General features: G+C 62.3%; 1 protein-coding gene across 2 annotated transcripts in view; it reads right to left on the bottom strand.

Moving 5' to 3' along the window:
• Positions 1 to 22,381, bottom strand: part of Cdh4 (cadherin 4) — a 396,092-nt gene that overhangs the window by 108,166 nt on the left and 265,545 nt on the right. The window contains exon 3 of one of the 2 annotated variants that reach the window (XM_071607391.1): positions 2,161 to 2,394. In XM_071607391.1, coding sequence (XP_071463492.1) covers positions 2,161 to 2,394 — 234 coding nt within the window. The remainder of the gene's footprint in view (positions 1 to 2,160; positions 2,395 to 22,381) is intronic. The other variant, XM_027954314.2, reaches the window with a different exon arrangement.

The raw sequence follows: 22,381 nt of genomic DNA, 5'->3' as shown, positions 1-22,381 counted from the left end.
GTGGATTTCTGAAGACCTTTTAACGAGTATCTTTGTTTCATCCAAGTGTAACATGGTTGATCATCCTTCATACCAGAAATCCAAAATCACAAATGCTCCAGAATTTGGACCTTTTTGAACACCATCATGTCACAGGGGAGCGTTCCACACCTGCTCTATGTGGGGGATGAGTCAGAGCCTGGTGTGAAGTCACCTCCATGCCCCCCGCATACGGCATATACGGAATCTTGTGTGTGAACCCGGGTCCCATCCGGGAGTCCTCCTGTGTGGGCGTGTGTATTCTGAAGCTAGAGAACACCAGCGCCCAGGTGCTCTGGAGCCAGGTGCTGGGGCGCTGGAGTGCCCAAGTCTCTCTCGGGCTCCGGCTGCCCTTCCTGAGTTCACGCGGTTCTGTAGGGCTTTGGAGCACCCGCTCATGCCCAGCAGAGGCCGTGCTGCCGGGCTGGCCTGCCTTCCCTCTGCTCAGCGGCTCACAGTGCCTGGCCCTCCTGTGTCTCCACCGCACCCTACTTGTCTTCCGCCTCAGCAACACCACCTGGGTCCTCGGCCACCTCATGTGCCCACGCATTTTCAGCTGAGTGCTGGACGCTGTACACAGGACTGTGGGTGGGGCTGGAGGCCTGGGTGCTGTCCCGCTTGCATTCACCTGTTGGGCAGGTGGACTCTGGGAACCTGGTGTCCCTTCCACCCATTTACAGAGTAGACATTTGAAGGTTGGCATCGATGCCTTTAAGGGTGTATCCACAGAGTGACCTGGGGTCCCACAGTTGGCCTTCTAGGTTCCAAACAGCCCCTGGCTCCCTGTCCCCAGCACTGCCCTGGCAGGCTAGTGGCTGTGGGGAGCACAGGGCCATGAGGGACAGTGTTGGTGGCACTACTGCTGGTCATCTTACCTCACTGAACGTCACGGTGTCCCTCAACAACTCTGCACAGACGTGCAGCATTGCCACCCACATTCCAGGCAGCCCCCACGTCCAGCTCGCCTGCCAGAGGAGCTCGACGGGACTCTGCGCCTGGGCTGCTCGCGCCCTTGCCTGCTGGGCTCAGCCACCCCTGCACGGAGCTTTCACTCCTTCCCAGAATGTCAGTTCTCTCCTGCCACCAGGGTCTGAGGTGACGTGGGTCAGCAACCCCTGCCTCCAGGGACACGGTTAGGGTTAGCGGAGCTGATGCCCTGAGGGGGTGTAAGTGGGGCCCCGGGAAAGTCGGGGAGGAAGCCACCAGCAACTAAGGAGACCAAGACCAGGGGCAGGAGGGGGGCTGCAGAGACTGCCCCCCCCAGGTCACACGTCACGGGCCCAGGGGGAGGGCTCCCTACTCTGATCCTGGAGGTGAGGTCTGCGTCCCCTGCCTCAGGGGCTGGCAGTTCCCAGGCCAGCTGGCTGTGGGTGGGAAGTGCGCCCACTCCGAGGCTGCCCACCTCAGTTGCCACCAGAGCCTGCACCCTCCGCGGAGGGTCAGGGATTCGCTCTGTCACAAGAGTCCTGGCTGCACTTCCAGTTAGTGGCTTCTGAGGCCCCCACGCCGCGAGGCTCTGCCTGCTGCTCACGGGCGCCAGGCGTCTGCACCAGGTGGGCTCAGGGTGGCCTAGCTCGTGAAGCCACCCCGCCACTGGAGGGAAGGCCCCGTTGGGACGGGCCCCCAGGCATGGCTGGTGAAGTCACCTGGGAGACGGTGGCGGGCTCGCTCCCTTCCTCTCCCTCTCTTCCTGCCTCCATCCCCTGATGGGTCTTGCACAGGCTTCCACAGTCCCCCTGCCCGTCATGCGGTCTCTGCCCTGTTTGTCATCCCTTAGGCCCTGAGAGCCACCAGGGCTGGTGGGCGCAGCGCCCAGGCAGGCAGGTCACAGAAAGCGGGGCGTCCATTTGGAAGTGGACATGGGGAGCCTCCTTCAGATCCCACAAGGAACACCTAGCAGGTGGCACAGTTTGGTGAACCAAGCTCCTTGGGTGGCCACCTGGTGACTTGCCTGTGCCGGCAGCCCTGCCGCAGGACAGTGTAAAGGCCAGGGTCCCTTGTGAGGTGTGGCTTTCTCTGCTGGCACAGACACGGAGCTGCTGAGCCTCATCTTCAGGGGGCCTGGGCGGAGGCTCTGCCCAGGACCATGAGGGCAGCGGGGAGCCTGGACTCTGGGTGTGGGCCCTCCCTCCATGCGGCCACCCCTTACCTTGTGTCCAGGGTGCGAGGACCGGGTCTGGGCCACCAGCAGCCGCACCACGGCGTCCCATTGCTCAGCTGTCCGGCGGTCCCTTGCGGTCACTGTGAAGGCCACCTGCTCAGAGGGGATGCGCAGCTCCCGGGTGGCGTAGACTGTCCCGTCTGCCCCGACTTTGAAGTCCAGGCTGTTGGTCTCATATTGCATCCCCTGGCTCCCCAGACAGCTGCTGAACTCAACTGGAAGAGGAGGGGGGAGACGGTCAGGGTGGCCAGGCGGGCCAAGGGTGGCAGCAAAGCCAGCGCATCCTGGGTCTGCAGAGAGCCTCGGGAGGAGCTCACTGAGTTCTCCACCCCACTGAGAAGGCCGCCTACTCCATCGCTGCCCCGAGGGACCCCTGGGGGCGCACCACTGTCCTAATGCAGCTGCTTCCCCTCGGCAGACGCGGCTCCCCGCGCTCCCTTGGCATTCGCCACAGTCTGTGAGTGCCCGGTGGGCACCACCAACCCAGAGACACTTCCTGGTCACCCCCTTGCCTCACGCAAACCCCCGCTGCCTGTCAAAGCCCTGATGGATCTATTTCCGCCCAAGAAAACCGTGTGTAGGAAGGAAGCCGAGGAAGCTGGCATCCGGGGACTGTCCCTGATGGCAGGGGAGTCCTGGGAGCAGAACTCAGATTGGCTCATTGAGCAAGAATGGCGGCTGTAAGAGGCCTGGGGCAGGCCGGGCGGGGGGGACCGGGCAGGCCTGGCCCAGCCACGTGCTTTCCTGGTTAGTTGCCAGAGGAGTGGAGGAGTCGGTCTAGTGACACCGCAGGGTACCACACATCGCTTTGCTTCCAAAACATTAATCGCGGAACCAAGTTGCCAGCCCCTCCCGTGGCGCCAGCACCAAGGCCACTTTTAACTCGGTTGCAGAGAAAGACGACTCAGGAGCAGCACATGCGTGGGCCACATTTGTGCATTTCTGACGCGTGTTTTCCACAGATGTCGCCTATCTCCACGGTCAATCGCAAAGCACCACCAGCCACTGTCAAGACTGCTGATAGAGGCATGGGACAGTCACCCAGTGTTCGTCAAAATGTGGGCTCCAAGCACCTGGTGGAGGGCTTCTCTGAGGGACGCCACTGTCACTGCGTGCATTATTTAATGACTGTTTATTCCAAAGCAAACACAGCACTCGCAGCTGCGCCTGCTGAGCGGCTCCCGCGAGCCCACCTTGGACTGGGGACCTCACTATTCAGGTGTCTCCTGGTTCCCGACACCTCCCGCTCGTGGGTGGAGTATAAGAGGGTTTTTAAATGTGCAGACGCCAGGGTTTCCCCTGGTCCAGAGCAAGCCGGCCAGCCCCAGAGCTCCGGCAGCGACTCTGCTGACCATGGGGCGCACGAGGCCCGGGCTGCGGCTCCCTGGGACAACCCCGCCTGGAAGGACGGGGCAATGAACATTTTTTCCAGGTGTCAGGAGAATCCCAAACTGCTCTACAGCACTGTTTGCCCCAGTGGTGAACAGACTGGAATCAGCCACAGACTGAGGGGTCAATCCTCTCTGCCACCCAGCAGCCACTGACCAGGATGCAACAAGAGCTGGCGCCTGGCGGGAGGGGAGCATGGATCACAGCAGCTCCTTTGTTCTCGGAGAGAGAATTTCTCTAAGATGGACGGACGGAGCGGACGGCAGCAGGAGGGATGGTGCTTCTGCAGGGGCACATGACCGAGCGGCTGGGTTTTATAAAAACAGGCACAGAGCTCCCGCCACCTCTCCATGAGCACCACACTGCCCTGGGGAGGAGCGCAGCATCTGAGCTGCCCGCACAGGCAGCCGTGGAGCCACCGTCCTCGGACGTTCCCATTTTACATATGAGGAAACTGAGGCTCAGGGACATGCCACACCTTCTTGAGGTGACAGGAACAGGAGGGATTTGAAGCTCATTAGAAGATCTCAGTGGACCCTGGGCCTCCTCTTGCCCGGCTCTGTGAGGCTGGCTGGAGAGCCATCACACCTGGCCCTGTCCTTCAGCACAGCTGGCCTTCAGCACACCTGGCCCTGTCCTTTATCACACCTGGCCTTATCCTTCGTCACACTTGGCCCTGTACTTCAGCACACCTGGCCCTGTCCTTCGTCACACTGGGCCAGACCTTCATGACACCTGGCCCGAGTGCCTCATGACTTGCTTCAGTGAGACACAGGCCCCAGGACCAAGGCTCTTAGCCAAGGTTGCATGAGCTTGTCCACTGCATACCTGCTGGGCTCCCCCTAGCACCTGGCAGTGGGGTTCCACCTGGGAATGGGACAGAACCCAGGCCCTTAGGGGCAGTGACAGGGCATTGGCCTGCCCAGTTGCTATGGAGTCAAACTGGAGCCCTAGCCAGACTAGGGACCGCTGAGGCGGGCATGTGGGGTGGCTGGCATGTGGGGTTCCATCTCTGGCTCTGCTGGGGACAGGCTGTGGAGTGTCAACATTGGAGTCCTGGGCATCTCTGATGTTAACAGCCACTGAAGTGTACGGCAGCATGGTGAGATCATGTTATGTGAATTTTACCTCAATTTAAAGAAAAGCATTTCAGTGGCTTTCTGAGCCCTGAGTTCTTGGCTGCTAGAATGACAGGGAGCGGGTGCCTGGGGCCACCAGTGTCCCGGTCTCACAGTGTCCCTGGATGGGTTGGGAACTCCACCGTCCTTCCCTCTCCCTCAGAGGCCTCCGGACCTGCCAGGGCAGGGGCTGTGCACCTGGCACTCCATGTGCCCCTCAGGGGAGGACCTGGGCTCGCTGGCAGGTGGAGACAGAGGAACCTGATATCTGGGAGGAGAGTCCCCAGTGCCACAAAGGACCAAGTCCGAGAGCCCAAGCGAGGCGGAGCTCGGAGCCGGGGAGCCGCGGAGCAGCACACAGAGCCTCAGCGAGTGGAGGTGCCCTGCCGGCTGCAGCCCTAGGAATCGGTTCCCCCAGGAGCTTGGACGTCTGACCTGCAGGAACTGTGCACACCACAGAGAGAACATGGTGACAAGTCTGCCGCTAGAGTCCCGGGGAGTCGCGCACCCCAGTGGCCAGGTGCAGACTGCGGCAAGGAGAGGACCTCTGCCCTGGTCCAGTGATGGGGAATCAGCTCCCGAGACTTACGGGTGGGTCCCCTCTCGGCAGGGTGCAGGACCAGCCCCACAGGTGCCACCTCCTCCTCCCAGGGAGCATTCAGGGCCCAGTTCACCGGGGCCAACGAGCAGGGCACAGGAAGCCCACTCCGCCCAGGAGTCTCGAGTGTTCAGAGAACTTGCAGCCGGGCTCCGCACATGTCATTGAGCCCAGGAGGGGTGCCGGACCCTCCTGGCTTCAGTTCTGAAACCCAAGGATCGCCACTTCCCTCCCTGTGCTCCACCAAGCACTGGCAGCCCTTCTGTCTCTCCAGGATGGTGCCCACGCCCCCTGGCCCTGCCTCGAGGTGCAGAGCCTGCTACAGTGCCTGGGGTGGCCGGAGAAGGGGCAGCTCCTTGCTAGGAGGCTGTGGGCTTTATCTCACTGCTTTTAATTGCTGGCTCTAGGGAGGCAGACGAGTGGGGACAGGTAGCGAGTGGCACATGGTCACTACTTCCCTGTCTGCAGAGGCAGCCTGACGTCCGTGGGGGCAGCAGGCCACTGTGGCCCTAGGACGGGCTTACAGGGGAACTGTGCTGTGGCCACAAAGCAATGCTCTGATCACACATTGGAACCCTGCACTTCTGAGGTGGTGAGAGAGAGAGACGTTGGAGCTGGCAGCAGGGCTCCAAGGAGCCGGGCCGGATGTGTCTTTAAAACACAAGAAACAGGACCCGGGAGCGGGCTATTTTTAGAGCTGCCAGCCTCCCTCTCTCATTAGCGACTTGCACATCAGGACTGCTAATGAAATCATTGGCAATTAAGGCTCAGGTGGAGAGCGGCCCTCGCTGTCCTGAGAGGCCCCGCCCACTGCTGCAGGGAAGGGCCTCCGGGTGGCTCCCGCCCTGGTCGGCTCCTGCTCCATTTTAGCAGGAGTGCAGCCTGTTTCGCCTCCCGTCTCTGCTTTGCTCCTGCTCTGGCTTCGTCCCTTCAGGCTGGGGGTGTGGGGGGGTCGCGGTCTCTTCCCCTCCAAGCTGTCACAAAGCTGCTCTTGGCAGGAAAGGAGAGGGGAGGCTGGGGGTGGGTCCCTGGTGCCCACGTGGAGCTGTGAACCCAGGCAGTGCCCCGCCGGAGGGGAAGGAGCTCTGGCAGAGAGGCCCCAGGGCCTTCTGTCCCCCGCCTGCCCCGCAGCTTGGCAGGGCCGGTCCTAGGCTGGTGTCTGCTCCTGGGTGGCAGAACCTGGGTGCGGGCTGCTCCTGAGCTGGTGGGACAGTGAGGACGTGTGAAAACCGCGTGAACAGGAGGTTTCACGACCCCACACCCCTCAGGACGGCTTTCTTCACCCTCTGTCCTTTTGAATTAAAACCATACACATAAATAAAAAATGTGTCTTTGCCCCCGACTGCCCATGTACCACCAGGAGGAAAACTTAGAGGGGAGAGCTAAGAAACAGACTCCTCCACACCCAGCGGCGGCCCCGGTGGGGGCCTGTGCCCGTGTCCCTGCAGGTGCCCTCAGCCTTGGCATGACTCTCCTGGGAAGAAGGCCTTGAGCTTGGAAGCCGACTCTGGGCCTGGGAACGGGCAGGGCTTGGCCTTCCCGGGAGAGGGCCGGCCGGAGTCCGAGTCTCCGCCAATCTCAGTGCACACTGTCCAGAGCCCCCAGGGTTCTGAGTGAGGGGCCTTTGCCGGGATCTCACGGGAGACAAGTCCTGACCTCTGCCACCCCCAGCCACTGCTTCAGCCCTCAGCTGCCCCAGAGGTGAGGGTGCACACGTGTCACTCTGGGTCGGGGTCAGGCAAGGGCCAGGGCGGGCGGGACGGCAGCTTGGAGCAGGGGAAGAGCGGTGCCTGGGGTGCAGGAGCCCCTGGGCCTCCCCTCCGTGGGTGCGCGGGCACTGGCAGCCGGCAGCCCATGCATCTGGCTCATCTTCAGCTGTAGGTTTCTGGAGCCAAATCCAAACACGAGCCTGAACTTTACCAGCCTGGCTCCCTCTGCCAACATGCGCAGGTCGGCTGCCAGCCATTTTTCTGAAGTAAATAAGAAATGCAAACACGTTTCTCCCGTAGCTCACAGCAGCCTGCCCCGGCAGCCTCTCCCCGGTCGGTCCTCTGCTCAGGCCTCGTCCCAACACTCCTGTGGCTTTGGGATGCTGGGGGCCTTGAGATGGGCAGACTCTCAGGGTGTCTGCGGGCCTGGAGAGGGAGCGTCTGGTGTGCACCGGGCCCTGCATGTTCGTTCCTTAGCGGCCCCGGGCGGACCCCACCTCGAGCAGAGCGACCGGGCTCTCAGAAGGCTCTGGGTACCCAGGGAATAGAAGCTGACAAGGAGGCGTGTGAATCTGTCTAAAGTGGCGCCAGCTGCTGCCTGGGGGGGCTTCTTGGAAGGGGAGCTGGGCAGGGACCCAGGGGAGAGCAGGACCTGACCCCCACGGCCCAGAGGCCACCCCACCCGAGCACGGTCTGCGAGTCCCCAGGGGAGTCTTGGGGAGGTTGAGCAGAGGTGGGGCTGCTCCTTCCCAGGACTGGATGCTAAGGCCTCCGTGGGCCTCCGTGGACGTCTGGTTCCTGGGGAAGCAGAGGTCAGTGAGGAAAGCGAAGTCCACCCCGACGTGGACTTCACAGCTCTGCTTCACCCACGGAACTTGTGACATCGAGGGAAGCAGCTGCAGCTCGGGGCAGCCTGCTGACAGGGCTGGGCTCGGTTGCCACGAGACTTGTCACCTGAAACGCCAGGGCTTGATTTCTAGTCACACGCCTGGCATGGCGGCGGAGGGACCCCTCTGCTCCTGTGACAGCTGAGCAGTGGCGTCGGCGTGGGGTCCAGGGCAGCGCACCCAGCTCCTGAGGCCCCGAGGGGCCACACCTCCTCCTCTCCCATGTCACTGCCGAAGCCACCCCTGGCTTCCAGGGAGGGAGGAGGTAGAACCAGGCCGCGTGGGCTCTGTGTCGGGGACACGTCACTATGACATGAGCGGCAGCAAGTGCTCAGCCGGTGGCTCCCCGACTGCCAGGGTGGGGGTCCTGTGACTGCTGCCCTGGGCGACGTTGCCACCCCTTTCCTTCACAGATGGGAGAGCCCCTGCACACAGGCCACCTGCCCTGCTTCCCTGCGTCCAGACGGCTGGTCTCCAGGCCTCCACGCCAGGGCAGGGCACACGGGCGTGCCTCTGAGCTCCGCCCGAGTGACTGGATTTGTGGCTGGCCGAGGGAGTCAGCGTGGTGGCCACTGCCACGTGCCTTGTGTGGTCCTGCCCATTCCAAGAGTCCTCAAAGCTGCTCTCCAGAGATACAGCCCACACCTGCCCCAGGGAGCCCTGCGCCCAGGGCATGATGCAGATGAGGCGCTTCTCCTGGGTGATCACCCTGCACAGCTTCCACGGGGGATCTTGATGAAGAACCGCTGTGAGGATGCGGGAGGAAGCCCAGCCGAATGCGTGATATCACGGGGTGCTCTCCTGGGGGACAGGGGACTTCACAGAAAGGTCAATGGAGCAGGGGTGATGTTTCCCCAGTTATTCAGACACTGGGAACTGGGAAGGCAGGAGGCACAGGAGGGTGCAGGCATCTGTCCTCCTTCCTGTGGGCTCTTCCCTGAGGCGGTTGGCCAGCCCACCGTGCAGCCCATCATCTGGGCCACCTGCCTGACCCTCCCACCAGCACAGCCCACCGATAGCCAGAACTCCATGTGTCCCAGTGACTCTCGGCTCCTGCGAGGCACAGCCCAGGACGGCGGAAGAAGGTTCCGGGCTTTCTTTAGGAAGGAAAGGCTCTCAGAGAAAGGTGGCCTTCGGACTGCACCCTCCCGGCCTCTGAAGGAGGAGGCGTGTGGAGGATGTCCAGGCACCCGGCCTACTTCCTGGCCAGCACCTGCTCTGCGCTGAGTGTGACCAGGCCAAGCAGCATGCATGCTATCTGGGAAGAGCTCAGGGCTGGCGCCAGTGGGCTGAGCCGTGTGGCTTCAGGAGCTGGGTGTCTCTGGACATCATGTCTGACCAGCGCCAGCCCTCAAGCCCCCAGGCCCGGGCTGAAGCCCTGCAGGTTTGCCGACTCGCTGGGTGAGGGAGACTGGAGCCGTGGCTGCTTCTCACCTGGAAATGACGGCCTCCACCTGGAGGGCGTTTGGCGAGCAAAGCCGGGGACACCCCAGCACAGTGCTGCCACGTGTGGGTGATCCAGGGAGGAGCGTGTTTGCTGATGGCCACCCCATCACACGGCGGAGAAGAGCAAGCCACCGTCACACAGGGGATGAGGAGTGAGCACGGGCAGGAAGGCGCCCCTGCACCTCTCCCTGGCAGATCTCGAGGGGGGTGTACAAGGGCAGAGGCTGCCAGGGCAGGACGGCCAGTGAGGGGGCAGGGCAGGGCCAGGCCAAGGAGCATGGGGTCTTCCAAGGAGGTCCACCTCCTGGTTTATGAAAGTGCTCGGGGACACAAGTGGGGACCCAGTCAGACAGACACACTCCTGCTCCTGAGCAGGGATCCAACAGAAACTAAAGCTGACGTGGGGGCGGCGGGTGGGCACACAGCGAGGGGCGTGGATGGGAGGAGGGGAGGGAAGGAGGAGGTTCCAGGAGCCATGGAAAGAACAAGCCGACCCCCCGCCAGACTCTGCTCGGGCCCCTGCTCTCCGCAGGAGTCCGTTACGGTCACTTTTGCTGCTTGCTCGCCCTCTCTGTGGCCTTTCTGCAGTTCTGTGCTGAACGGAGACGCTGAACCCAGGACCCCTGGATGGTGACACCTCATGGCCCAGCGCTGGCTTCGCGTCTGAGTGGCACAGCCGGCACAGCAAGGGCCCGCTGCCCCTCTGCGTCCCAGCAGCAAGCTGCTTCCCACCACAGTCCAGGCTGCAAGTGCATCTCGACTTAAGGCACGATTACAAGGGAAGCAGGAGCTCCCAGGGATCATCCACTCCCCAGGAGGAACGAACAGGGGAGCTTCCTGTGGGACAAGGTTAACAGACGCTTGCACAGGACCCCAGGGGCTTCCCCAGCTCCCCCAGGCCCGCCCCCCCCCCCCCCCATGGCTTTACAGGTGAGCACAGCGCAGCTCTGCAGGCTTTGTGATCTAAAGTAGCAAGTACACAGAGGACCCAGATAAGGACTGGGAGGAAGCATTCTGTGTTGGGTGGAAAGAGAAGCGAACGAAGGTTAATGTAGTTAGTGAAATATTTCCAGTTATTTCATGCAACCCTTTTGCAATATCACTAATGTTTTTGCACATTTCACGCTTTTCTGGAGGAAAAGCAACCTCTGTGTTTGAAATCAAGGAATAGAAGCCTCACAGCCTCCGCGGCTGTACCCGGAAGACCCAGCAATGACACGGAGAAGTCCTCACGTTGCACTCGGAAATCCAGAGGTGAGCTGCATCTCTCTCTGAGCTGGGCTCGAATAAAAATCACCCAGGCAGAAACAGATCACCAAACAAAGCCCTTGGGGACAGCCTCCTGGGGCTCATAGTGCCAGTCCTGACACAGGGGTGGAGACATGTGGCTGCAGGCATTATTAAGAGACGGGGCTACAGTTTGGAGTCTTCCCTGGGCAGGACTTGCACGACTTCTGTGTGAAAGTCCTGCCCTGCAGGAGGCCTGGGGGCAGGTGGGGATATCTCAGACAGGACAAGGCTCAGCATCCCAGAAGGGCCCCCAGCAGAACACGCGCACCTGCAGCCCGCAGCCCCAGGGCCAGGCGCCGGGCAGCCTGCTGGGTTGGGATGTGCCGCTGCCTTGCACAAGTGTCCTTCTTTCTGCTCTGTTGTGCACGCTTTGCACATCTGCCCAGGCAGAGAGGGACTAGGCTCCTCCAAGATGTCAGGAAGAGAAAACAGGCGGGAGTGGCTGCAAGGGAGAGAGCAGCTCTGTCCCACAGCCTCCTCAGCCGGCCTCGGGCATCTTCTGTCCTTACTTGCCAAGCCGCAGACGGGGACGGGGCATCCTGGGAGCTCGGAAGCTTCTGCTCACGCTACACGTGACTTCCTGTCCCCTGACAGGAGCCCAGGCCACCTTGGGGAGCTGGATGTGCAGGGTTCACTTCCCCGGGTTGCCCAGGCCCGGGTGTCCCAGGGCGGGGCTGCCCTGAACCGCAGCCCAGCAGGAGGCAGGGGTGCTTCACAACAGCGGCTGCCCCTTTTTGCTTACCCTTTTGGTCCACCCCATCCAGCCCAGTGCTGCCCGTGGACCAAGACTGCCTGTTTTCCCAGGCCCTCCATCGCCACTGCCCTCCCTCCTGCCGGGCAGCCACCATGGCACCTCTGGGGGCCTCCTATATGCGGGGCTGGGCCCTCTTCGTCTGACTACCCGTGGTCCCAAGGCCTCTGCAGGGCTCCACGACCCTGAGTCAGGTCCAGGATCTGAACTCAGCCCTCCTGGCCCACAGGAGATGGCCTCTCCAACTCTCAGCCCTGTGTCCATAGTGAGGGCCTCCCACCCCCGCGCTGGCCTCGCCTTGCTGACTGGCCCTAAATGCTGGTTGCAGGGTCCAGCTACCTGATATTGGTCCTCCGTGGCCCCTCAGCCCTGTGCGGGGCTCCCAGCAGCTCATGTCCATGTGCACCCTCCCCCGGTCAGCACCCCAGGGCATCTGTACCTTCTCCCCTCAAGGCACCTGCCCTTCCTTCCCCCGGGGAGCCATCACTCCCTCAGCCCCCTTCCCTGACCACTCTGTCCTCGCCCTCTAGCTCATACCTGCTTTATTGTCCTGCTGGGCACGTGGCAGAGTGACAGTGCTACGGGATCTGTGGGTGGGGGCCAGATAAGGCCGTCATCTCAGAACCAGAGGCTGCCGCCTCACATACAGAGGGCCGGTGCAGGTGGATTCAGTTAAGGATCTTCCAGTGGGAGATCGTCCTGGATTATCTGGTGGCCACTGTCACCACAGGGTCCTCAAAAGAGGGAAGCTAGAGGTCAGAGTCAGAGAGGTGGGCACTGCGGTACTCCAAGCCCTGAGGGTGGAGGAGGCCACTGGAGCACAGGTGGCCCCAGAGCTGGAATAGGCAGGAAACGTCTGTCCTGCAGTCTCCAGAGGGACCAGGCCCCACCCTGCCCGTGGCCTGTGGGACGTGCGGCCACGAGGACTGCGATGGTTCATGCCATTTAAGCCCTTAACTGGGTGGCAGTTCGTTCCCACAGCAGCAGAGGTCTGATCCCTCCCCTGGCAGGTGCTGCAAGGCTGGCCCCTTCCAGGTGGCCACATCTTGTGGCACCCAGCAAAGGGCTGGGCACACAGGGTGCTGTGCGGTGTCTGTGGATGAATGAGCACCTGGTCCAGGTGGCCAGGACTGCAGGAGTGGTGGCCTCGGTCCACTGCCTGTTCCACATGGACCCTGTCTCTTCCTCCCTACGCCTTGACAGTCCCTCTGGAGGCAGACCCTTCTGTAGCCCAGGGCCTGGGACAGGGGCGTGGGGTGAGTGGACAGAGTCCATGCTGGCCACCTTGTGTGGCTTTAAGCACCAACCCTGGCTCAGCGTCAGGGCTCCTGGGAGGGTGCCTGATGCAGAGTGAGATCCAGGGGCTGCAGGCAGGGGACCGTGCACGGCCAGCATCCTCTGTTCACCCTCTGGAAACTTCTGTCCTGAACACTCCCCGATGGGACTTCGCTAGGACACCAGGCTCTGAGAGTGGCTGACTTGTTGGAGGACACATAGCCAGCTGGCAGCAGAGGGACTTTGGCTACTGATTGTTCTGGAAAGTTCTCTGGGTTATATTACTCTGGACTGGGGAAACCACCAAGTCAAGGTTACAGGGGAGGCCATCCTGGGGGCGTGCAGACCCTCCTGGCATGGCTTGTCCCTCCCTCAGTGTGAGTCCGTAGCTGTGAGCTCTGCTCCTGCGGCTCCCAGGCAAGAGAACTGGACAGTGAGAAAAATCCCGCTCAGCCTTTGTCTCAAAGTTCTCAACTCGCTGCTGGGGGCCCCTTTTCACTTCAATACGCAGCTGGTCCCCCCGATCCTGCTAATGAAAAACTCTCACACGCTACAAAAACAGACGTGATCATCTGTTTTCCAACATTCTGAAAAAGCCCACGGAGGTGTAAGGTGCTACACAAATGAGAATAATTAGCTCGTGCCATCTGGTGGAAAGAGAAAAAGGAACGAAAGATGACCCCCTGCCTCCGGTCCACACCACAGCCTCGGGCTCTGGGAGGGCGAGGGGGTCTCAGGAGTGGCAGATGCCACCGTGCGTGGGTGTCCTCTGCTCTTCCTTAAGAACCTGCATGCTCCCCGGCTTACCTGGCCAAAGAGACCACCGTGAAGGAGTGACCCCAGCTGGGGCGTGGCTCAGGAGGGATGCCTGCCTGGCATGCGTGAGGCCCAGGCTCATGACCAATCTGATGTTTGGATGGCACTTCTGGTGGTCTGGGGTCAGTAAAGCCCCTGGAAGTGGCCAGCTGTACCCTCTGGTGCTGGGGCTGTGCCTGTCTCCTTGCTCATTTGCCAGGCTCTGACTCTGAGACTGACAATATTGGGTAACGCTCATGGGTGGGAGCCACGGAGCTGGGGGATCTGCTGCAGGGCCCGGCCTGGGATCAGCTCCTGACAATTCACTGTTACCATATATTACAGAAGTGCCAGCATGGGACAGAGATTGGACATTAAAAGCAAAGGCTGATCCGCAGCCAGATGGACAGAGCATGGGCTGGTGCTTGGCCAGGGCCCCTACAGGGCCACCAACTCTGTGGGCAGGGGCCCGGCATGGCTTCAGCAAGCCTTCCTGAAGGAGGTGACACAGGGACCCGGGGCAGGGGGTAGGAGCCTCAGAGGAGTGGGACAAAGGAGGAGCCCCCACCGTCTTCCCCGACCAGCCTGGCCAACACCCTGCTCCAGGCAGCCAGCCCTGAGACGGCACCCATCCCTGCCTCCTACGCACAGGGTGCCGCTCCCCCCTCACCAAGCAGGGCCAACTTGTGACCATTAGAAGATCACAGAAATGACCACGGATGGCTTGCAAGACTGGGCCTTCCACCTGTGGTCTCTGGATGGCTTGAGGGTTCCCAGGCAGCCCGTGGACAGGGACCCCGTGGAAGGACCCGGAGCCTTTGCCAGCAGTCAGGTTGGAAGCAGTTGGATCTCTAAGCCCCGCTGAGCCTTCAGGCGGTCAGCTTGACCCGAGCCAGAGCAGCCCACGAAGCCGCTCCCCAGGTCCTGAGCCACAGGACGGGGGGCCGAAAGTGCTAACTTTGGGGTGATGGGTTACTTTTGATACTCGACCACTCGTAAGTGCACGAGGTCACTTTCCACGCAAAGGAGGGATCTGGCCAGGCAGCCCATTCCCCTCCACTCCCGGGAGGAGCCCCACTACCCAACGGGGGCTCCCACACGCACCCGGAGTCTCCGGAGAGCAGACCCCCACATGACGCACGGCTACTTCAGGGACACTGCGTAGGAATTAGGTCACTGACCCAGGGCCCAGCACACCCCCACACAAGCACAGCCTCGGGGCAGGGTAGAGCCGTCCACAGAACACAGAGTTCTGTGCCACGGTGTTGGCTATTTCGCCAAACTTGGGGTGTTCAGAATCACAGGTTTGGTCCCCGAGTCTTCCGTAAAGCAGGGCCAGGGCAGGGGTCGGCCTTCTCAGCTGCTCCTGCACACACAGTGCCCAGCCCTGGGGGACGTGGCTGCCTGAGTGAGCAATGGAGGGAGGGGGCAGAGGTGGAGGGAGGGGGTAGAGGTGGAGGGAGGGGGCAGAGGTGGAGGGAGGGGGCAGAGGTGGAGGAGGGGGCAGAGGTGGAGGAGGGGGCAGAGGTGGAGGGACCAGGGCAGGGCCAGTGAGGCCCAGATGCAGACCCCTGAGCCCTTGCCACAGAAGGCCACTGCAGTCTGTTGCCGTGATCAGGGCCTCAGGGTGATGGCTGGGGCCGCTGGGGGTCTCGGGCTCCTCTTGATTTCCTCGGCCCCCTCAATGTCCCTCCAGTAACACCAATCCAAAGGCAGCATTGGCCAGCTGTACGTCTGTCACTTGGGCTAAGCCCCAGTCACACGGGGAACAGGGAGCAGTCAGCCCCCTGGGTTCCCTGTGCGGTGAGCAGGACCGTCAGACCCAAACCCAAGCTGGGCAGGGAAATCCGCCGGCTCCTCAAGGGAACAGAGCAGCGTGGAAGTTCCAAGAGGCTCGTGCCCTGCGCCTCACACGGGCGTGGGCAGGCTGGGCGTGGATCTGTCACTGGTGATGTGGTTCTCACTGTTGGCACAGCTTGTGCAGCAGGGCCAGGCTCCTGGCAAACGGAGCCTCTTGGCTATTCTGTGGGCGTCGGTGCATTTAAACCCCCCTGCTTCAGACTCAGGGCTGCTGTGGGCGGAGAGGGCAGCCTGCTGGTGGGAGCCGGGCTGGGCGCCCTGGCAATGTGGCAGTCGCCAGCCTTTTACATCCACCCCATCTGGACCCGCGGGGCTCAGCCCATGAGGCTGGGTCTCCTCGGGGAGGTCCCCTGGTGGCGGTGGGAGAAGGCGTGGCGGCTGCTTCTCTGAGCTGCCTTCAGTCACCCTGGCCTCAGGGTGGAGAGAGGCTGTTGGGACGGTGGCCTGAGCACCTGCAGCCCTCATAGCCCTGCCGGCTGTAGCCCCTAGAACAAGGAGGTTGCCATACACGTGAACCGAATGCCAATGAGGAGACTCCGGGCTGCGTGCTCAGGCTGCAGAGCAAGGCGAGGCTGCCCTGGGGAGCCTCACACACCACCTGCCCTGGCTAGGGGTGTGCAGCTTCCCGGGTCCCCTGGAATTCCTGAGGGTGGCCTGGTCCAAGGGCCGAGGACCGTGGCCTGCGCAGGTGTGCCTGTCTCCACGGAGAGGATGGCGTGGCTGGGCGGAAGCCCCCGGGGTGTGTGCAGGGGTGGAGGTGTGACCGAGATGAGGGGCCGCAGCCGTGAGACTGAGCACCAGTCCACCGGGGTCTGGGGCAGCCTCTGACGCCCTGGCTGGCACTGGGGGACATTTGTCACGATTTGGAGGCAGCTGGGTTTGTGTTGCTGGTGTCTAGTGGGCAGAGGCCAGGGATACCACTCAATATCCTCAGTATCCAGAGCAGGCCCCGCAGCCACCAAGTGCCACCACAGCACCCCTGCCAGGACTGGAAGCCCTGCCCGAGCTGGAGATCAGAGAGCAGCAACTTCACAGGTTAAAAATCCATATTTCCAGCTTGTCTTCAAAATTCAAGATTGTCCAGAGGGGCCCTGATGCTCCACCCACCAGGATGCAGCCGCCAGCCCCAGAGAGGCTGCGCTTCCTCTGGACGTTAAGAGGGTGGCACCCGAAGCACACCGGCCTCAGCCTGGGGAGGGGCGGGAGGCAGCCAGCCCGACTGGCCTTCCCCCCGAGGGGACATCTCTTCCCTGCTCGAGGACAGGGAGGGATCCTGGGCACCAGTGGCAGCCCCCAGCCCCTGTATCCCCCCTTCCCTGCTCTTCAACCTTTCCTTTGTGTTGGGAAGGCTTAATTGGGAGTTCTGAAAGGTCAGAATGAATATTTCCAAATGAAAAACACAAGGTACAGCAGCTCTGAATAAATATGGCTCAAATCCAGTGTCTCAAAATTACGAGAAAAGGACGAGACTCGGAGGGGCTGCACAGGGCGGGCTCTCGTGAGGGCAGCCTCCTGACCCCAGCACCGGAGCAGCCCCTCCAGAGCCAGACCAGCCACCCCAGCTCTCTCCTGGTGGACACGGCTGCCCATCGGCTAGTCCTCACCCTGGGACCCCCGGCTCGGGGATGAGCCCCTCCCCACCAGGCAGTTGCTGGACAGATGACGTCTGCTCAACATTGTCACCTGTGTAGGCAGGGTCTCCTACACCCCACAGGCACCCCCTCTGTGGAAGTCGAGGCCGCAGCCACCGCCACCCTCTGACACATCGAACGCCAGGTCGCCTTCTCCTGACACCCAGGGCCCCTTCCCTTTTTCCCATGGGTTGTGCTTGCTGCCTGGGCCCCGCGTCAGGACAGGACTTCTGAGACCTCGGGTCCCCACCCAGACAGCAGCCCTCAGCATGAAGCAAGAACTCAAATGCACGAGGGCAGGGGAGGAGGGCCTGGCCGCCTGCCCAGCTTGTCCCAGGAACCCTAATGATTGTCAGCCTGGTCCCTGCTGCGTCTGTAGTGTCCGATGGCCCCTGTAGTTCCATAAGCCCCCGCCCAGCAAGGTGCAAGTCCAGCACGAGGGGTCATCTCTCTCACGGTCATGGCTGCACGCCACAATGTCACACCAATCATGGTGCACAGATGTGGCCCGTGGGCTGGCCGAGCAAGACGGAGCCCCCACTGCACCCCCTGTCCCCGGGGACACCCCGCTGCGGCAGCCGCCCGTCAGGCACATGATGTCCCACTTGCTGTGTAGGAAGGTGGCAGAGATCAAGAGCTCCAAACCTCAGTCAGACAGAGCAGCAGGTTAACCACAAAGTCGGGAGAAATAACCTGCGAAGCTAGACACAAACCCCCGGGCCCTCTCTGCCGACGGCGTGGCCCAGAATGGACCGGCAGGGCATTTTAGAGCTTGTAATTCTGTGATTCTAAGACACAGGCGCAGATGGCCCCGGCAGCGCATCCTTATGGACAGCATGCCCCTGGCTTAGCCTCGGGCGGCCTGAGCTCAGCCTTCACGTGTGGCAGAGTGTCAGCATCAGGACTGGCACACAAAGGCACCACAGCATGTCGGTGCCCCTGACTGCGGGCGGAGGACCACCTCTGCACCCCTGCCCTGTCCTCGCACTGGCCCTGCCAGGGTCACCAGGTGGGTAACCACAAGCCACTCTGCCATCTTCGTGTGGTTCTCAAGGAGCCCAGTCGGCCACAGAGGTCCCGTGAGAAGGCCCCCTGGGCTTCCTGGAGGAGGCGGCCAGGCCCGAGCATGTCATGGCACCTCGGCCCACTCAGCGCAGGGCCCGAGGACAGGGGAAGCCGGACAGAGAGCCCTTCCCTCCCCAGGGGCCACGCAGAGGGCTCATTCACCCCAGCGCGCAGACCCGCCCAGGCCGCCCAGCACCTGGGCTCTGGCTTCCGTCCTGGTCCCTGCCCTTTCCACTTGGACTAACGGCTGGACCCTGTCCCCTCCTGTCCTGGTCACCCCTCATCACAGCCGCAGACCCTTCCCCCTGTGGCCTCCCCCTCCCACTCCTGCTTTACTGCGGTCTCGCCTGTGTGCTCCTCTGCCCCCTGTCCCCTGGCCGGCGGGGACCTGTCCCTGGCTCACTGCTGGGCTCCCTTCCCACAGGTCCATGCTCAACCCCACGCACAGGAGGGGATCGGAAGGCCCAGGCGGGGGCCTCGGCGGCTGCACACCTGGAGTCCAGGCGGCCTCCGCCTCAGTTTGTTCAGCCACAGAATGGGCTCTGCCCTGCCCCGACCCAGTCAGGGGCCCTGAACACAAAAGGGCCAGGCTGTCCTCAAGTACATGCCACACTCCAGGAGTGACGCAGGTGTCCCTGCCCCTCACGCTGCTCTGCCTCTAATCCGGAAGGCACCAGGCAGCGTGAGTCGATGCTCCGTCTCCAGTTGCCCCTCGCTGCCTTGTTGCTGTATCCTGGGGTCTGGGTTGAGAGCACCTCAGGGCCCAAGGGAGCCCCATCCTCACTCTGCTGTGCTTGCTCAGCCGGAGCCACGCAGCCTGCTTGGGACCCGAGGGTTCCTATGCTTCCCATGGGAAGGTGGCTTTGGTGGGAGGGCTGCAGGCCACCGGCCCAGCCTGTGTCCTCCGTCTCCTTCCCTCTGACTCGTCTCCACTCCGTCCCCATTTTAAAGCCTACTGACACCCAGACCTCCAAGAAGCAGTGGCTAAGGCAGCGGCGGAGGTTGAGCGGTGGCTCTGGCCCCCAGCCATGTCTGACGGGGCCACCGTGTCGGGGCACCGTGGCAGGGCTGGCACCTGGGGCTCCTGGCCGAGGTCAGCACGGTGCTGGGCACGGCTGCCTCCTGCTCCTGCAGCTCCGGGTGGTGGCCGACCTGTCAGGCCCACCCTCCACGAGCCTGGTGGGAGCTGGCCACGTGGCGACGTGGGCTCTCTGTGACCCGGGACACTGTGACACACGCCTGCGCCCCAGCCCTCCCTGTCAGGCCAAGAGTTGCCCCCACAACGTGCATATTCAGCCACGGCGACCTGGCCAAGGAGAGCGTCCAGCCAATTAGACTCAGGGACACGGAGAAGGTGAGTGCAGCTGCCCGCCAACTCGGACTCCTCAGTGAATGTCTCATAAACCACGCCTGTGGCCAGGCTGGGACGAAGACAGGGAGCTCACCTCGCTCCAGATAGGGCCTCGCACACACGCTCCATGTGACGGCCCGTGGAGGGGACGGAGGCATTGCCCTTCAAGGAGGGGCGGGAGGAGCCCCCCACCCCCGCCCCGGTGTCGAGGAGCAGTGAGCCCTGCGGCAGGGCTGTGCTCCCGCAGTGCTGGCCCTTGTCACCGTGGCCACCAGGCTCTTGTGGCTCTTGCAGGTTCTCCTCCGAGGCCAGCAGGAGTGATGTCTGGCTCCCCCATCCCGTGGGAGCTAGGGTCTTCCGAGGCTGCGGGGACATGAGGGCACCGGGCCTTGCCCCCTGCCTCGCACCGTGCAGGCCTCTCAGAGTCCCTCTGTGTTGGCGTCCACCTTCATGGGGAGGGCGCATTTGTCCCTCAGTCTTCAGGCCTGCCTGGTGGCCAGGTGTGTGCGGGAGGGGCACGGGTGGGGGTGCGGGCTGAGGCACGGCACACACTCCTTCCTGTTTAAACCCGTCCTGTGCGGAGGGCAAGGCCTGGCGCGGCTCAGGAAGGCCTGCAGGAGCCCCCTGGGCCTGCAGGAGTCCGGGACAGGCTGGTCAGATGTCGGGAGCTGGAGGCTGAGGCACAGCAGGGGAGGCCAGGTGCGGGCACCCACGGGGGGCTGCACTGTCTCCTCCCTCCTGCAGGCCCCACCCAGCAGAGACACTAGAGAGGACACAGACTGGACTCAACACGGTCAGCACAGACTCAGGAAAGCGGGCTTTCTAGCCAGGTCACTATCGTAGCTGCAGCTCTTCCCTGGCAGCCTGGTGACTCCCTGACTTTTTCACTTCCCATGTGGGCTGAGCCAGAAGGTCCAGAGTGTCCACTGGGGTCCCTGGAGGAAACCATCCCAAGGCTGAGCCTGGCCAGGCCCCTAACTGGACCCTGGATCTTGGGTTACTCTGTGGCCGCATCCACCGTCTCTGGGGAGCACCATGAGGGGCGCTTGCAAGGTACCCCAGATGGCAAATGGCCTCACAGTGACTCAGCTCCAGGACAACTCAGGCGTGGTGGGGCCGCTTGAGCACACTGGATCCCTGGTGGCCAGGCGTGTGCGGGAGGGGCACGGGTGGGAGGTGAAGCAGAATGAAGTGGGGCTCTCACGGGCCTCCCTGCACCGGGCTGGCCGGGAGCCTCTCCAGGGGACGGCGGGCCCTGCTGAGCCATGGCTGCCTCTCCTTGCCTGGTCACCCCGGGCCTCCTGCACCAAGCGCCCATCACTCCCACAGGTATCAGTTCTGTGGCAGCATCACCACCTGGGAGGCGTAGCCTCAGAGCATGAAGATCCTGTTTTCAGAAAATACGGCTGCTTGGATCTTTGCATGCAGCCGGCAGTAGAATCGCCACCCATATTTTGTGCACCTATCCAGAGAAGTGTCTCTCACCCCCTCGTGGCGCACGTCGGGAGCTGAGGGAGTGAAGGATGTGTGTCAGCCCCCGAGGCACGTCAGGCCTGCTCGAGTTCTTCGGTGGCACATGGATCTGAAACGGTGACATTTCCCTGCAGCTGTGTCAGCACTATCTGCTCGGTGTCATCGCGAGGTGGAAAAGGCACCAGGGTGGTCGTGTGCTGAGGAGGGAACCATGGCCAGTCCCCTCTGCCCCGTGTGTGGGCAGGGGACGGCTGGTCCTCTTAGGAAGCAGGAGAATGAAAATTTCAAGTGGCTCCACGTGCTGATGTCACCTGGCTGGGGATCCCTGAGACCCAGTGCCCTGTGCAGCCCTCCTGAAAGTGTCTTCATCATCTTGGGGACTCTAGGGACCCAAGGAGCGTAGGGTCCAGGAAAACAGCTCCCTTTCAGTTTGAAACCCCAGCTCACACGTCATCAAGGGGCGACTTAGACACGTGGCCCCCTTCTTCCTCTGCCAGGGGTCATCCTTGTATGTCACCTTGACCTCATGAGGAGGGAATTTCTTCTGTGCATTAAACTTGGCGAGGGAGGAGGTGGGCAGTGTGGACGCAGCCCCTTAGCTCCTTGCTCAGGAGAGAGTGGAGCAGTCACCCCCTTTCCAAAACGTCGAGCTGACGCGCGGAGCTGCCCACCCCCCTGTCCTGCTCGCAGGAAGTGGATCCTGAGGCGCTGAGGGGCGTTTCCAGGTGGAGGGTGCCTTGGAGCTATTCAGGACAGCGAGTCCTCCTCACGGCACAGAGGCCTGTCACGGCACAGTCGTGGAGAGGGCACTCCGTCTGTTTGGGGTACCTGGGTGCTGACGCTGGTCCAGCAGCTGGGCTCGAGGCCTTTCCCCCTAATATTCCTGAAAATCCTGAGCAAGCATATGACGGAACACAGTGTCACCCAGGAGGTGACACTGTTGCAGGAAGCAGGGGGGGTGGACAAGAGGCCAGAGGTGGTGTGCGGGGCTGGGCTGCCACGGGGGCAGGGGTCCTGGTGGCAGGGGACAGAAAGGCTGACACCTTTGCCTGACAAATGTGCACACAGCTGTCTGATCGTGACCCCCCAGGATCTCCCTCGCTTCAAGGAGCCCAGCAGCTTCATCAGAAACAGCCGGAGTTTCCAGCCGGGTCTGGGTCGTGGCAGGAGGTCGGTGAACACGGCTTGAAGGGATGCCCAGGGCAGTGGACCAGGGACAGCCCAGTGGCCCTTCCCACCTTCTTCATCTCAGGGGCCCCTCTTGCTTTCCGGCAGGTCCAGCACGTGACCAGTCACTCTGGGTAGTTACCCGGGGGGGAGTGCCCGTTGGCGCGGTGGGGACTGGCGCAGGTCTCACACACCCCACGCCACCCATCAAACCCAAGCAGCACTTCCCTGTCTCCCTCCTGGGTCTGGAAGTCCTCATGGGCCATTTGAGTTGATCACTGGAAGTTCTCTTGTCACAAACTGCCAACACTATGAGCTCAGAGGCTTTCAGGACAATGTGCTCACTTTTGACCAAAACCCCCGAGGGCATTTTCAAATTCCCATCTAGTGTTTGCCA

This window comes from Marmota flaviventris, chromosome 2 (genome assembly GCF_047511675.1).
Source record: "Marmota flaviventris isolate mMarFla1 chromosome 2, mMarFla1.hap1, whole genome shotgun sequence".
NCBI classification, from domain to species: domain Eukaryota; kingdom Metazoa; phylum Chordata; class Mammalia; order Rodentia; family Sciuridae; genus Marmota; species Marmota flaviventris.
Note: the sequence above shows the minus strand (reverse complement) of the source record. Positions and strands in the feature narration are given on the sequence as shown.